The sequence below is a fragment of the Doryrhamphus excisus genome, linkage group LG11 (assembly GCF_037039965.1).
Source record: "Doryrhamphus excisus strain RoL-2023G ecotype Guam linkage group LG11, RoL_Dexc_Guam_v1.1, whole genome shotgun sequence".
Classification (NCBI taxonomy): domain Eukaryota; kingdom Metazoa; phylum Chordata; class Actinopteri; order Syngnathiformes; family Syngnathidae; genus Doryrhamphus; species Doryrhamphus excisus.
In genome coordinates this window covers 16,949,777-16,963,696 of record NC_136367.1, presented here as the reverse complement: position 1 = coordinate 16,963,696, position 13,920 = coordinate 16,949,777, and the positions used below count along the sequence as shown (strand labels likewise).

Here is a 13,920-nt window from a genome sequence, read left to right as displayed (position 1 = left end):
AATTAACCGAGCATGTTTTTTGGAATGTGGGAGGGTGGGATTGAACTCGGGTCTCCTAGTTGTGAGGTCTGCGCGCTAACCACTCAAACACCGTGCAGCCCTATTATTATTGTTGTTATGATTATTAATAATAATAATAACACCAGGCCACATCAAATAACCAAATTGATAAAACAGCTACTTCAACCATCAAAAGGTTAGCTCAAGCCATGACGCCAGGTTGTATGTTGAGTTTAAAGGAAATACTTATTTCAAATACTACAATATTTATTTTAAAAAGAACAGGCGGGCCGTGTTCAAACACTCGGCGGGCCGGATGTGGCCCTCGGACCGTAGTTTCCCCACCCTTTGTTTCAACCAATGAAAGAGAGATTTAAGAAGCGTTGACATTGCATTTATGTAATAAACTTTATTTTCTTCACTTTTGTGAGATGGAAAAATGATAAAAACGTACAGCTCAGGGACTTTTTTCTTTTTTTTTTTAATCTATAAGTCAGTGTTTTCCTTTGCGTCATAACCATAAAACCAAAATCAGAACAATTTCCGTATGTCTTTGACAAAAAAGCTTGAAGAGTGAAAATAAATTATTGTAGCAATAATTATAACATCAAATATAACAACCATAATAGCAATTAAGTATTTATAAACACTCTATTTACTGTATTTTCTTTCACCATAAAAGGCCATTATTAAAAACAGGTGAACGTTGTGATGGAACGTTGAGTCCAGCATGTGAAGAACCGAACCGGTTTGTGGGTTCTACTGTTCAGCCAGGCTTTTACATTTCCAGCACTGAAGCTTCTGTCCACAGTCGTTTTTTGGCTGGGAAAAGGTGGACAGGGTGCACATACCTCGGAATATACGCAGAACCGGTGACCTCTCGTGGATTTCCTTGCTACAGGGTTGAGGTGAAGCGGGTACCGAAGTGACTTAGGAAGAACAAGCAAACAGGCGTCAAAAATTCTCTCCTTTCTTGCGCTTCAATCTCCTCACAGAGTCCGCTTGACGCTCCGTCCAATCAAGTCAACCCCAAGTTATTAAGTCCAACGGAGCGCCGCCGGGATCCGACCACTGTACATGACGCGGCAAGTCTGCTCAGCTTCCGCTTTATTATGAGTGACAGGTGGGGGGGGGGCTTTTAATGGTAATGGCAACACGGTGGCTCAAGACAGGAAGAGAAGTTCAGTGAGGCTCTGCCCAAACCGGAGAGCGGTTGGTGTGGTGGGGGTGGCCGAATGAAGGGTGAATGGGCGTGGGAGTCGGCAGCATGTGTCCCGAGTGGCTGAAGGGGGGTAAGTGACCCATGTGGGTCATGTGACTTGTGAGGCCGGGGGCAGCGCCAAAGGGAGAGGCCTTGTCCTGCATGCACTTGGATAGCTCTTCGAAGCCGTCCCCTGATCGCTTGTTCCTCTTGGACTTGCTGGACATTTTGCGGTTGCGTGTCTGGATGCCTTCTTTCTTCATGGTCAGCGGTCTGTTGACCTGTGGGGGGGGGGTCGGGGGGGGAGCGCGTTAGCTCGACATATCCCACACAAAAGCTGCACTGACATCATGAATACTGCGTTTCAATCGCGCTTTTACTTCAACTGCACATACCCACAACAATAAATATATCTGGCTATTACTTTAAACTCAAATGTCTAATTTAGATCACGGCGCTATAAATAACGAGCAGCTGTTTTGCATAAATTATGCTCGCATTATAAGGTGAGTCGTGGGGGGCGTGTTTGTCTTTTTGTCTAATTCAAACCCCAACAGTCGTCTTTGGTCAATTTGAATACATGAGGATGTGATCTGAAAGGACCAGCCTCAGACAAATCCTCATCAGTGTAACCGACGCCGTTACACTGAATGACGGTCCCACCCACCCGCCACCCCCCCGGCAGCCTCTCAGGGGAGTAACGCCCCCCATTGAAACAACGATGGATTAATAATAATAATAAAAGGACGACCGGTGGGTTCTGCTCGACAGGGCGAGCTGGCTTTTGCTTGACACTCACAGCTTCTCCGCTCTTAAATCGATACAAGCTGTCCGCCCACTTGACCAGTTAACGACCAGCCCCCCGTCATCACACCCCCCCCTCCTCGTTTTACCTCCCCAAACCATGCACTGTGTGTGTGTTTACTGGGGCTACTTACATTGTGCAGTTTGAAGTAAAGGCCACAGGCGTTACACACTGGGTCTCCATTCCCATTGCGCCTCCACAGGGTGGTGGTGGTGGTCTGGCAGTTTGCACAGCAGGTGCCTGCACGGCGAGCGGCGGACTGCAGGAAGCAGACAGAATATGAATTTATATTAATTTATTGTGGTCAAGAGGATGCGACAAAGAATATCACAGTAACCGTTTCTTGGAAAATACAACTTTTAGAATGTTTTGCAGCCATTAATTCATTCATTTTCGACCGCTTATCCTCACGAGGGTCGCAAGGGTGCTGGAGCCTATCCCAGCTGTCTTTGGTGTACACCCTGGACTGGTCGCCAACCAATCACAGGTGTTTTGCAACTATGATAAAACAAATATATCTCCTCCTGAGAGTATGTTTTTGCATTTTAAAATTCAGTATACTATTGTTAGCATTTTAGAAAATACATAACAAGTCATCGAAAACCCGTTGCCTCGCTTGGCAGTAGGCTCCTGCGTCCATTGCAGATCGATTCTACACACATAATAAGAAACATTAACTTTACATGCAACCAACCCTCTGGGTCTGAGCGGCATCCATGTTTTTTTTTTCTTTAAATCAAATCCAGCTGCACGGTGTTGTTAGTCGACGAGCTACACCGGGATTTATTTTAAAGCAAAAAATAATAGAATAAAGTTAGCATTTCAGAAAAAAAAGCTTTGCATCCCAATTGTGAACACCGAGAATGATAAACAGGAGAGGAACATAAATCCATGTTTTTTTTTTCCAATCCCCACCCCTCTCTCGGTCCATCTCTTCACAGCGTATAAGCGGCTCTAGTGTTGTGATAATCTCTTTACAGTATATGTCAGTCTGGCCAGAGAGAATGCGGCGTGCTGGGTGAAGGCGGAAACAGCCGGGAGCCTGACTTCCTTATCTGGGCCGGGCAGATATCCGGATAGGAAACAACTGGATGCCCCTTTGAACACGGCTCTGACAAACACTTGAGTTGAAAATGCAAAAAGCTGCAGCCACATAGGCAGACCCCGGTGGAAAATGGAATCAACTTTTTTTTTTTTTTTGCGTCTGTGGCTAGGGAACAACTCGGGAAAACATTTCCATTATAAACTGGTGAAGAGGTTAATACGTATATGTTACGGAGTAAATATATAGCTAGATTTCTAATCTTGGTAATAATGGTAATGGTTTTATTTCATTTTAACATGCATCAGGTTACAATTGAATGCATCCCATAATCAGTTCCCAGTTCCACATGTCCAAAAGGAGTAGGAAGAAGCAAAGCTTATTAAATCCTATACCCCTCCATCTGGTATTTTTACAATCAATAGCTGTTACATTTGTTCACTTCCTGCTTTCTTAATTTAATTAGGATAAAAATAATTATAATTATATTAGATATAAAATTATATTATATTAAAAAATAATTAGAGTTATTTTTTAACTTTATTTAATTTGATTTATTTAATTTTTATTATTTTTTTAGTTTTTTTGTCACATAACATACCAAAGTACAAGGTGATATGACCATACAATGACATAATGGCTACCATAGTAACTGTCAAAATAGTGACAGTTATAGTGACAATATAGTAATTAGCCCTGAAAAAAAAAAAAAACATTTGATTTATTAATTTTTAAAGTCATAATTATTATATTTAAGCACAAAAAACATGTTTCCAACTGATCTTTTGGACATACAATTTATTCTTCCAATTTTCCAGTAATATATCATACTATACTTTCTATGATTTGTATGACTGTATGAAATCTGTATTGATTCGTGGCATCAGCACCTTGGCCATTCAGCGTCTCATTTCCTCCACCACGCTGCTAACTGAAGCATCATGGGCATTGGTATCAGTAACAGTATCAGAAGTAGCAGCAATAATGATAGCAGGAACAATGGCAATAGTCGAAGTATTGTAGTAGGGCCATGAAGGTGGATCATCAGGGGGGGGTGAGGGCAACAAACAATTCCCGGAAGATCATAGGGAAAATATAACTTTCCTGGCATTGTGCTGTTAGGCATCTGTTTTTTTTTTGCTCCTATTTGGATGCTTTTGGAGTTAGACTCACCAATCTGCGTTTAGGCTTGATGAGCGGTCGATTCTGGCCGTTCATCTTATGGTACAATCCGCAGGCGTTGCACAGGTAGTGGCCGGTACCGTCCCGTCGCCACAGAGGAGTGGAAGTGGCACCGCAGTTTACACACTCACGACCCTCTGCATATAATTCAAGAGACAAGAAGAAATTTTATATAATTAAAAATGTCTGGCTTGGTTGCTAGCATAATTGCGGATATCTGCTGCTGGGTTGGATGTCCTGATCAGACCTGGATGACCTCTGAAATCAGGCTGTGTCTTCTTATATATCAGAGTGAGCGTATGTGGATCGGGATATAAGAAATAGTAAATATGTCAATGCTTACATGACACGTTCACAGTTATTTCAACTGCTTAGAATTTAAAAAAATGGCCTGTTGCTCAACTCAAGTATCCCATTCTCCCTGAAGTATCACCTCATTATTACTGATATAATACCAGCGACACCCAATGTCCCACCCTCGCTCTAAATACAATGGAATCTGACCCGAGTATAAAGCTACGTTCCTTTTGAAATGCATCTTGGTCCTTTGTCTTCCCCCTTCAAGTGTTTCACAAGTCCAGCAGGGTCATTAGCGCTTTAAATATTCATCAGCGAGCACCCAAGTCTTAGGCAACGTTTAGTGTTGAAATTAAAAAAAAAATGATAAGATGAAAGCTTTGCTGTGAAAAAAGGCAGGGAAAAAAGGAGGGGTTGTGTTTTGCGGCTAATTGAACAGGAAGCCACTGTAAGGTGTGTATATATATATATATATATATATATATATATATATTTTTATACGTGTCCACACAGCTGAAATGTCAGTGTGGCATTTTGTACACCAATCAATCAAACTTTTACTGACGCTGGACATCCACTTTAGGAGATAAGAGTCTTTTTTTAATGTCACAGCCGATGTGTTCCTGATTCAGACACATTCATTCTATTAAAATGTCACCTGGCAACATTTTTGGCCTACAAAAGCTCACATCAGTCAGACCGTTCTTACTGGTATAGTACCGATGAAACAAAAATGGTGACAGGTTGTGTGGTTAGATAACTATTATTATTCATTTACTAATACTAATAATGTTAGACTGTTTGTTAATCTGTGTTTTGTTAATAATAATAATAATAATAATATAATAGTAAATACACACAGATGCAAACAATGGCATCTAAATGAGAGAAGGTCTGGTTCACTTTTCTGCAACCATGGCCGGTTGCTTAAGAACACAAACAGCAGGACTCTGTCGCCTGTTCTTTGTTAGTGCGTGGAGGCTGCAGGGAGGGGTGGAGGTCGTGATTTGTTCACTTGGAGGTATACAGGATATGGTAGGAGCCAGGGCGTCGTGACTCCCTCTTTTTTTTTTTTTTTTTTTTTTTGGAGAACACGATTTTTTAAAAAACACGACTACATTATTTGTGTCACAATAAAACAACACATATATTGATATTTTACTTCCCTTCAGTACAGAATTATGATATTTTTAAATAGTTACATAAGATTGAATTGCATCTATTAAATAAATTACACACTGTGGAAAATATATTTTTTCCACTTTGAGTTTAGTTACAAAAATATATTTCTGAATACATCAAATGAGTATACAGTCATGCCAATTGTGATTTTTTCCAAGCTATGGAATGCTTTTCTATGTTTTATATTTGACAGTGTGCGTGTTTTATGTATTCCACGTACGTGATGTGAAGAAAGCAGTGAGACTCACCTGAGCTCGACCGGGCTTTGCTTTTGCATTTGGGCGTGAAGCTGGACGAGGAGCCGAGGAGGCTACCGGGGTGGAACAGACTCCCGCTGTACTCGTGTGGGGTATGCAGAGGGTAGCCCGGGTACGTGGGGATCGGATGGTGCGTGGCCGGGGCCTGGCCGTTCATGGAGGCCAGGCCGCTGCGGAGCGGACTGCAGCTCTCCATCTTCATACTGTCCGCCAACGGCACTTGATACTTGATCGAATCCTTCTCGTCCATTCTGGTCGACGTGGGAGTGGGAGATGTGGGTCCCGGGTCCGGAGACACGTCTTTGGGCGGAGTGGGTGGGAAGCTGTAAAGATGCGGGCTTGAGTGGCTCGCAGGAGTGAGCGAGGACACCGGAGCCGTGCCCGTGTTGCTGCTACACGGGTAGCCGGAGCTGGTGGGGTGCAGGCCGGGTTTGCTGAAGTGACTCACCGCCCATGCGTTATGGTGGTGGGCGGCGGATAGAGCTGCTTTCCCCGGGTCCAGCCAGGGAATACCGGGGCTGTGGATGAGGTGTGGTCGGCAGACCTGGTTCCCAGCGAGGCGAGCTGAAATTGCAAATATCTTACTCATATTTCTTTTGAACTAATGCATTATAAATTATATTAGAAGTACCTGACAAATTATCACATTTACTCAAAGTTTACATGTAAAAAAAATACTTCATTAGCAGTGACAGCACTTGTAGAATATTCTATGAAATAACAAATTCCTTCCAAAGCAAAAAAAGTCTCTTCTTCTGAGCTGCAGCCCACGGAGTAAGGATTGTTATTAGTAAATTTGCGGTTTTTATTTTATATCCGGGAAGTGCCTCTCTCTCTCTCCCTGCCCCAGCAGAGAGGGGTTAAATGACACACTTCCCTTTCCTTTTGCTGTCATAGAAATTCCTTTTATCTTGCAGAATATGAGGAGAAATGTCACCAAGAATGTTTGTGCCAATTGCATGAAATATCATTTATTCTATTCTAGTGAATACACATCAGTTGAATTCAAATAATAATAATAATTTCCCTCAGTTGAATGTAAAATAATTCAAAAAAAAAATCAGCATCTTACCGTGAGCTTGGCTGTAGGTGACCCTTGCTCGGGAGTTGGTGTAGTACGGGTTCCCTTGAGAGTCCAAGTGGTTCAGAAACATGTCTACTTCATCTTGGGGCAGTAAAGGCGCCATGGGCTCCATGTAGTTGTGGCTCAAGCTGTGGTGATGCGAGTCCGGGTGCTGGCCGTTGAGCACGGCGTGATGGTGCGCCATCCACCGAGACTGATCTGCCGCTGCCACCTCCATAGCGGAGCCGCTGTGGGGTTTTTTTGGGCTGGGGGGGGGCTTTATATGCGCTGCGTTTGCTCCTCCAGTGGAAGTTTAATCCTCTTGATAATATATGGTCCCCGTGTTGTGTTTATGAAATTCAGAAATTAGAATCCTCAGACAACACGGTCTTCGTTTTTTTTCCCTCGGGGTTATCTACAAGGGAGAAATCGGGTTATTTAAATGCCATTTTATACAGATTAAATAGTACTTCACGGTCTGTAAAAAAAATGCAGTTTTCTCTCCGTAAGAAAAGACAAAGGTGTCTTGTTGGCTACCTGTTGCGGGATTCGATCAGCTGACTGCAGCTTGAACGCGTCAGCCTCCTGATCCGAGCACTGCTGGGGATCATTAATGAGATGTGGCGCGGACTGATGCGGCTGGCGCCAGTAAATTCCCATATCAAGCCACAGGAGGCGGGGCTCTCGCTCTCAGCCAATCAGAAGCCGCGCTGCCGCAATTGGCTCCCTGAGTCTTCGCTCTTTTTTTTTTTTTTTTTTTCTATGCCAATTGAAGTGAAAGACTTCTCAATCAGCGGTGTAATATCTCCTGTCTCTCTGCAGGCTTTCACAATGACGACGCCGATAATCGTTTTAGCGCTTTTAAGACAGACATTTAACATGGCTTGCGAGCTCATTGCTCATCCTAACTAATATGATTATTTAGAAAATGTAATTCCGCACAAAGTCGCCCGCTGTACCTTTTGTGAACCAATCAGTGAAAAGCACTTAGAGACTTTAACATCTCTTTCCAAACCCCTTGCAGAACATTTTTTTAATCATTAAAATGACCGAATTAACCAAACAAAGCAGACCATAATTATACGTGTTGTTGTTTTTTTTAAAGCACCTCTAAAACCAACAGAGGAGGAGTCGATTTATGACCTCTCATTCGGTCCCATTGTTAAGGGCGGCTAATTGTCTATAATAGTAGCAGAGCATTCCACTTGTGAAAACAGGGGGTTTTGTCTCCGGGACAGGGCTATCAAAGACACTTTGCATACTAATGGCGTCCTTTTCTTTCTGCTGTTGGCACCAGGGATGGGTGCAAGGCATCACCTATGTGCTGTCCATCAAAACCCTGTCTCTCTAAAAGACCTTCACAGACAAATCAAAGGTCCCAATAAAGCTAAAGTCAAATCATTTGTGTTATTCAGCCTGTTAAATATTAACATTTTGATTTTATAGTGGAGTGTCGTGTTTGATAAACATTTTTAACGTGTACTTTGTTTAAATTACTAACATTTTTCACATTTTACTTTTAAAAAATGCACACTCCTGATCATAATTTTAAGAACAGTTGGAAATATTGCAATAATTTACTTTACAAAATCAAGAAATGGGACTGTGACAAAACAAAAGTTTAAGATCATAGCCTGTAAAAGCAAAAATATTGGCAAAAATGTGTATTCGGTGTCATATCTTGATGGTAAAGGCAAAAAAAAATCTTTCTCCCTTTGAACTCAGACGGATGGTTGAATTGCAGTATGCACTGATGCAGTAAGACTGTCACTTCGTCATGGAACAAAACACCCAGGATCCAATTGGCGACGATCTTTGACCCAAATGAAGCTAGTTATTTATTGTTGCCGAATCAGATGGCATTGGTAAAAGAAGAGGTTTAAAAACAAAAAAAAAACATCATCAAAAGTCCCATCGCCTTCACAAAATTGCCTGTTTGGAATTTGCACAAGAGCACCAAACACGGGACATTGAAAGGTGGAAGAAAGTTCTGAGAAAAAGATGGCTTTCACTGTTACTGGCATGACGAAGAGATCCCGTACGCTATCATGATCTGCTTTTTCCTTCAATGGAACAATAGAGCTAAAAGGTTGTGCAGGGGTGTCTAACGGCAGATGGCTATGTGGAGATGTTGCAGGGGGAAATCTCCCATGACTAAAGGCCCTCGTCGGTGTGGTAATGACTTGCTTTAACGGGACAACTTTAGTTCAGAACTTTAGTTCAGTTCTTCATTCATTCATTCATTCATTCATTCATTCATTCATGCTCTGGTGGCCAGCCAATCACAGGGCACATATAGACAAACAACCATTCACACTCACATTCATACCTATGGACAATTTGGAGTCGCCAATTAACCTAGCATGTTTTTGGAATGTGGGAGGAAACCAGAGTCCAACAGTGCAACATTTTTTGCTATTTTTCAACTGGTCTTAAAGGTTTTGCTAGGAATGGGGTTAGATGCTGTGCATACTCAGAAGTTAGAGCCGCTTTTTAGCCTTTTGTAAAAACATAACAAAACACATACATTGTTGTGGTGCATTGCATGCAGTAATAGCTCCTTAACATAATTATTAGATTTTGAAACACATCAGAGAAATGCAGGACTGTACCATTTGTTGGTCCCTGGTGGTGCTTTTGTCTCTTCTTGGAAGAACATAAAGACAAACAGTTTTAGAACCACTTTTGCATATTAGTGTAAATGTGTTTTCATGTTGGTTGTTTCCATTTTTTAACTTTTGTCTATGACGCACTTCCATCAGGGTTATACTTAATATTGAAAGCCAAAGTCGTACCAAACACCAGATCTGAAGGATGTTGGTTGATCTTTGATTTCAGGTCTATTTAAAGCTCTAACTTTTGCATGTAGCATGCAGCTTCTTTCTCAGAAGCTTTCTGTTGCCATCAGCTTGCACTTCAGAGTCACACTTCATCCAAAAAAACAAAAAACAAATGCAAGCTCTAAAGAATAACGTAGGATCTTGGATTTCAGGTCTATTTAAGGCATTAGCCATGTTGCAACGATCTGGCTTCATTTGTAGCTTCTGTCTCAACAGCTTGGTCTGAATCAATGTGATCTGCGTTTGACGATGCAGCCATTGGAGACGTGGAGCGTAGCTCCTCATTGTCAGAAATTGATCAAATGAATTGGAAAATTGTGTATTGTTTACCACCCTCGGAAATCTCTGTGTGGAGTTTGCATGTTCTCGTCATGCATGTTTTCTCCGGGTATTCCAGTTCCCACATTCCAAAAACATGCTAGGTTAATTGGCGACTCCAAATTGTCCATAGGTATGAATGTGAGTGTGAATGGTTGTTTGTCTATATGTGCCCTGTGATTTTCTGGCTAGCCCGAACACAACTGGGATAGGCTCCAGCACCCTTGTGAGGATAAGCGGCAGAAAATGAATGTATTGTTGAATTTATAGTATGTACAGAACTGAGACCACTGCGAGGTATACCTTGACAAACTCTCCAGGTAAAACATTCCGTATAGCTCTAACGATCAACAATTCTGTGTGTGTGTGTGTGTGTGTGTGTGTGTCAGTCAGCAAGCAGTCCTTAAATCACTGGCATGTTGCCAAAGGCAGTGAGTTGATGAGCTCAGTCCAAAGAGCTTGTCAACCCCTAAAACCAACAAATTAGTGCAGTAGTGACCACCTGAATAACTGACATTCCAGCGGACCACTCCACAGACTGACTGACAGGTGGACTGGGACCACAGCAGCTTTGCTCGCGTGTGTGTGTGTGTATGTGTGTGTGTGTGTTATAAATGACGGGATTGTGATGCATGGCAGGAAAAAAAAAGGCTGCACCGCATTGTAGAATGGTTGTCCTCTCCAGCCTTTGCAATTGCGTCCCATGCAGACCCTTGGAGGGAGTTTGAAGCTGCCTGCACTATTGCTGCTGCCATTGTTGTTTGCATGTTTGCCAAATGGATTACTCAACAGGATTTAGCTCTCTTGTCATTTCTACCTTCATTAATCCCATTTGTATCTGCACTGGAACAAAAGACAAGTGAGGGTGAAGTGATTGTGTGTGTGTGTTGGTGAGGATAGGGGGTGGGGGGGGTCTTTGTCAAGGACACTGCACCATTGTTTCACATATAGGGGTTGCTATCCTGGGCGAGACATGCATGCACCGTCCCCTATTGCAATGGCTTGGAATGGAAGTGTGGGTAACAACTGTATCACTGCAGCACCACTAATGAACAACAAGATTATCATTCCCGATCCATGCTGTTATTATTATTATTAAACGGGATTGCCTTTATCTACCTGTTTGCTCCCATTGGGCACGGTCATCCATCATTATCCGGAGTGGAGGTGTGTGACTGTTCAAAAGTGTGCACTCTTTGTGTGTGTTTAGCTGAAGGGGGTGTGTGAAGAGCCATGTGGGGCTTGTGAAGATAAGCAGAGACACAGAGAGAGAGAGAAAAAGAGAGAGAGAGAGAGAGGGGAGAATGACACAGACCAGCCGAAGCATTATTGTCCCCTTTACTCACGGCTAATTAGATGGAGCCAGGGCACCCAGGGGGCTTTTTGGAACCACCAGCACCCAAGTCACAAGAGCATATATCTGCACAGAATGAGACCTGGGTGGTGCTATGAGAGCCGCCTGGCCCAGTTTAAGCACTCTCTCAAGCTCGCAATAATAATTATGTTTCAGAATGAGACAGCTTGCATGCATTGAGATGGAAAATATTCCCCTTTTGGCAAACTTGACCTTTTCTTTTCTTCTTTTGCACAGTTGGCATTCCACAAGCAAACAGAACAGACAGGAGGAGAAGAAGAGGATGGCAACCAGGTATGGTCTCCATGCAGGCCCCTTACTGTATGTTCTACTCATGCATGAAAGATGGCTATAGTCATTATATGCACTTATGCAGCGTGACAATTGGACACTTTGTCATTACTAATATCTGGATGATGGTATAGTAATCACTTTTATGATCTCTGATTTTTTTTAATGAACAGCCCAAGGCGGCTCATGGTTATTTTTTTTAATATACAGTAGGTCATTTTGAATAAATGTTATAATAGAATTATTATTAAAATTATTCTTGAACCAGTCATGATGTGCTTTATATATCACTATATTGACAGTTACTATGGTAACCATTATGTCATTGGATGCTCATATCACCTTGTACTTCAGTACGAGGTGCGTTATTAAAAAAACAAAACCTTAAACTGTATTATAGAAAGCAGGAAGTGAACAAATGTAACATTTACTGATTGTAAAAGTACCAAATGCAGGGGTAGGATTTAATAAGCTTTGCTTCTTCCTACTCCTTTTGGACATGTGGAACTGTGAACTGATTATGTGATGCATTCAATTGTAATCTGATGCATGTTCAAATGAAATAAAACCATTACCATTACCATAAGTTATATATATTTAAAACCAGTGGGCCACAATACATTTGTTTTATGGACCACCGTAGATTTCATGTTTAATATTTTTGTTACCATTAATATATAATATACATAATATTACCATTATTAGCAGCTACAGTCAAAAACAATGATACCCATACTATTATTTTAGCCTTCTAACCCCATTGATTAATTATAGTGCATACAATGCAATATGAGGGAGACACTCACCTGCAAGACACAGTCACTCCATCCGCAGCTTCGTCTTTTCAATCCATAAATATTGTGCAAAAAAACAAGATGAGTGCAAAAGAAAAGAGTGCAATTGCAGCGTTTTTGGGGTATAAAGCTGTGTTTAAAATGCACGCTCCGTCTGCCCCTTCCCACTGTGAAGGCTGTCTCCAAGGCTGAGTGGAAATGAAGCAGAAACTTGTGCGGCCGTATAAGGAGGAGAGAGCTGCAAGCCACCAAGCCACGTACGTATGGAAGGCGCGGCAGAAAGGCAGCAGCAAGGCAGCAGGACTCGGGCTTCCGGCTGCCTCTTCAAGCAGGCGACTATAACGGATGACATTTTAAGGTAATAACCACCTGACACCTTTTACATCTTTCAGACACAATAGCGGCACGTGCAACACAGCCAGCACTGCCACTTAAAGGTATATACACAACATCTTTACCGCCCATTATAATTAAATACTGTATAATTATGGTTGTAGTTAGTAGTCTTGTAGCTGGAAAATACTGTTAAATTAATACTTACTATAATTATTACACGTGTGTTATTTTGTTCAGTCGTGTTCATTATATTCCTAAACTCAAGCCCAAGTGGTATTTCTTTGTATGACACACTTTTCTTCATGTAAAACTTTTAATCACGACTCCATTGGGTGATTTTATTTTCATAATTTACTTTAAGATACTGCATTTTCGTTACTGATATTTTTTTTTCACCCAAAAGTATCCCCCCAGCCGTGTTAAACAAGAACACAGTTGTGTCTCCCTCTTTGTGTGTGTGTGTGTGTTCGATCCCAGAGCATCACCAACTTTGTAAAACATGCAAAGCCCCTCAAATCTCCTGCACGCGACCTGCATGGTGCAGGGCAGGTGCAAGTGGAGCTTGCACCACCACCACCACCACCAGTACAACCACCACCACCACCAGTAGCAGCACCAGCAGCCTTGCAGCCCTGCAGCCTTGCAGACCCGGCTTGTGTTCCCCAGAGTGCACACGCTCACAAAAAGAGCAGAAAAGAATTGCTTAAAAGGCTCAGACAACAAAAAAAGGAGGGGGGTGTGGTGTGTGGGGGGGGGTATAGAAAAGAAATGCGAGTTTCGATTGAATTAAATACCTTTTTGTTTCAGGGGTTTGAACTCACCAGAGCAAAGATCTGATCTCAGAATCTGAAATAAGTGACACGGGTGACGTTGGACACGCCAGTCACCTCCCTAGAAATAAACTAATAATCAAATAAAGTGTGAATATAAGCACAGAAACTACTTTCAAATGATTGAA

At 42.1% G+C, this 13,920-nt stretch overlaps 1 protein-coding gene and 1 long non-coding RNA gene across 3 annotated transcripts in view; one reads left to right on the top strand and one right to left on the bottom strand.

The window, feature by feature from the left end:
• The window catches only part of LOC131143104 (uncharacterized), an 88,720-nt gene extending 75,634 nt beyond the window's left edge, over nt 1-13,086 (top strand). Inside the window, exons 2-3 of the long non-coding RNA XR_013629410.1 lie at nt 11,779-11,835; nt 12,802-13,086. This is a non-coding gene — a long non-coding RNA (uncharacterized LOC131143104). The remainder of the gene's footprint in view (nt 1-11,778; nt 11,836-12,801) is intronic.
• Nucleotides 384-7,731, bottom strand: gata2a (GATA binding protein 2a). Of its 2 annotated transcripts, none has more exons than XM_058091722.2 (6): nt 7,567-7,731; nt 7,039-7,444; nt 5,958-6,530; nt 4,222-4,367; nt 2,140-2,265; nt 384-1,482 (listed from the first exon to the last, which is right to left on the bottom strand). In XM_058091722.2, the coding sequence occupies exons 2-6, from the start codon at nt 7,265-7,267 to the stop codon at nt 1,183-1,185; spliced, it is 1,374 nt and encodes a 457-aa protein (XP_057947705.1). In that variant the 5' UTR covers nt 7,268-7,444; nt 7,567-7,731; the 3' UTR covers nt 384-1,182. The 2 variants fall into 2 exon arrangements, with proteins under 2 accessions (XP_057947705.1, XP_057947704.1); XM_058091721.2 differs by having other exon boundaries at nt 4,222-4,380; nt 5,959-6,530.
• Nucleotides 13,087-13,920: the final 834 nt, after the last annotated feature.

Excerpts from the sequence above, each read along its gene's own strand:
- gata2a (XM_058091721.2), bottom strand. The coding sequence starts at position 7,267 with ATGGAGGTGGCAGCGGCAGATCAGTCTCGGTGGATGGCGCACCATCAC. Across the intron at positions 2,266-4,221 it reads TCAAGCCTAAACGCAGATTG|TCCGCCGCTCGCCGTGCAGG; the intron begins GTGAGTCTAACT and ends TGCTTCCTGCAG. Across the intron at positions 1,483-2,139 it reads TTTACTTCAAACTGCACAAT|GTCAACAGACCGCTGACCAT; the intron begins GTAAGTAGCCCC and ends CCCCCCCCACAG.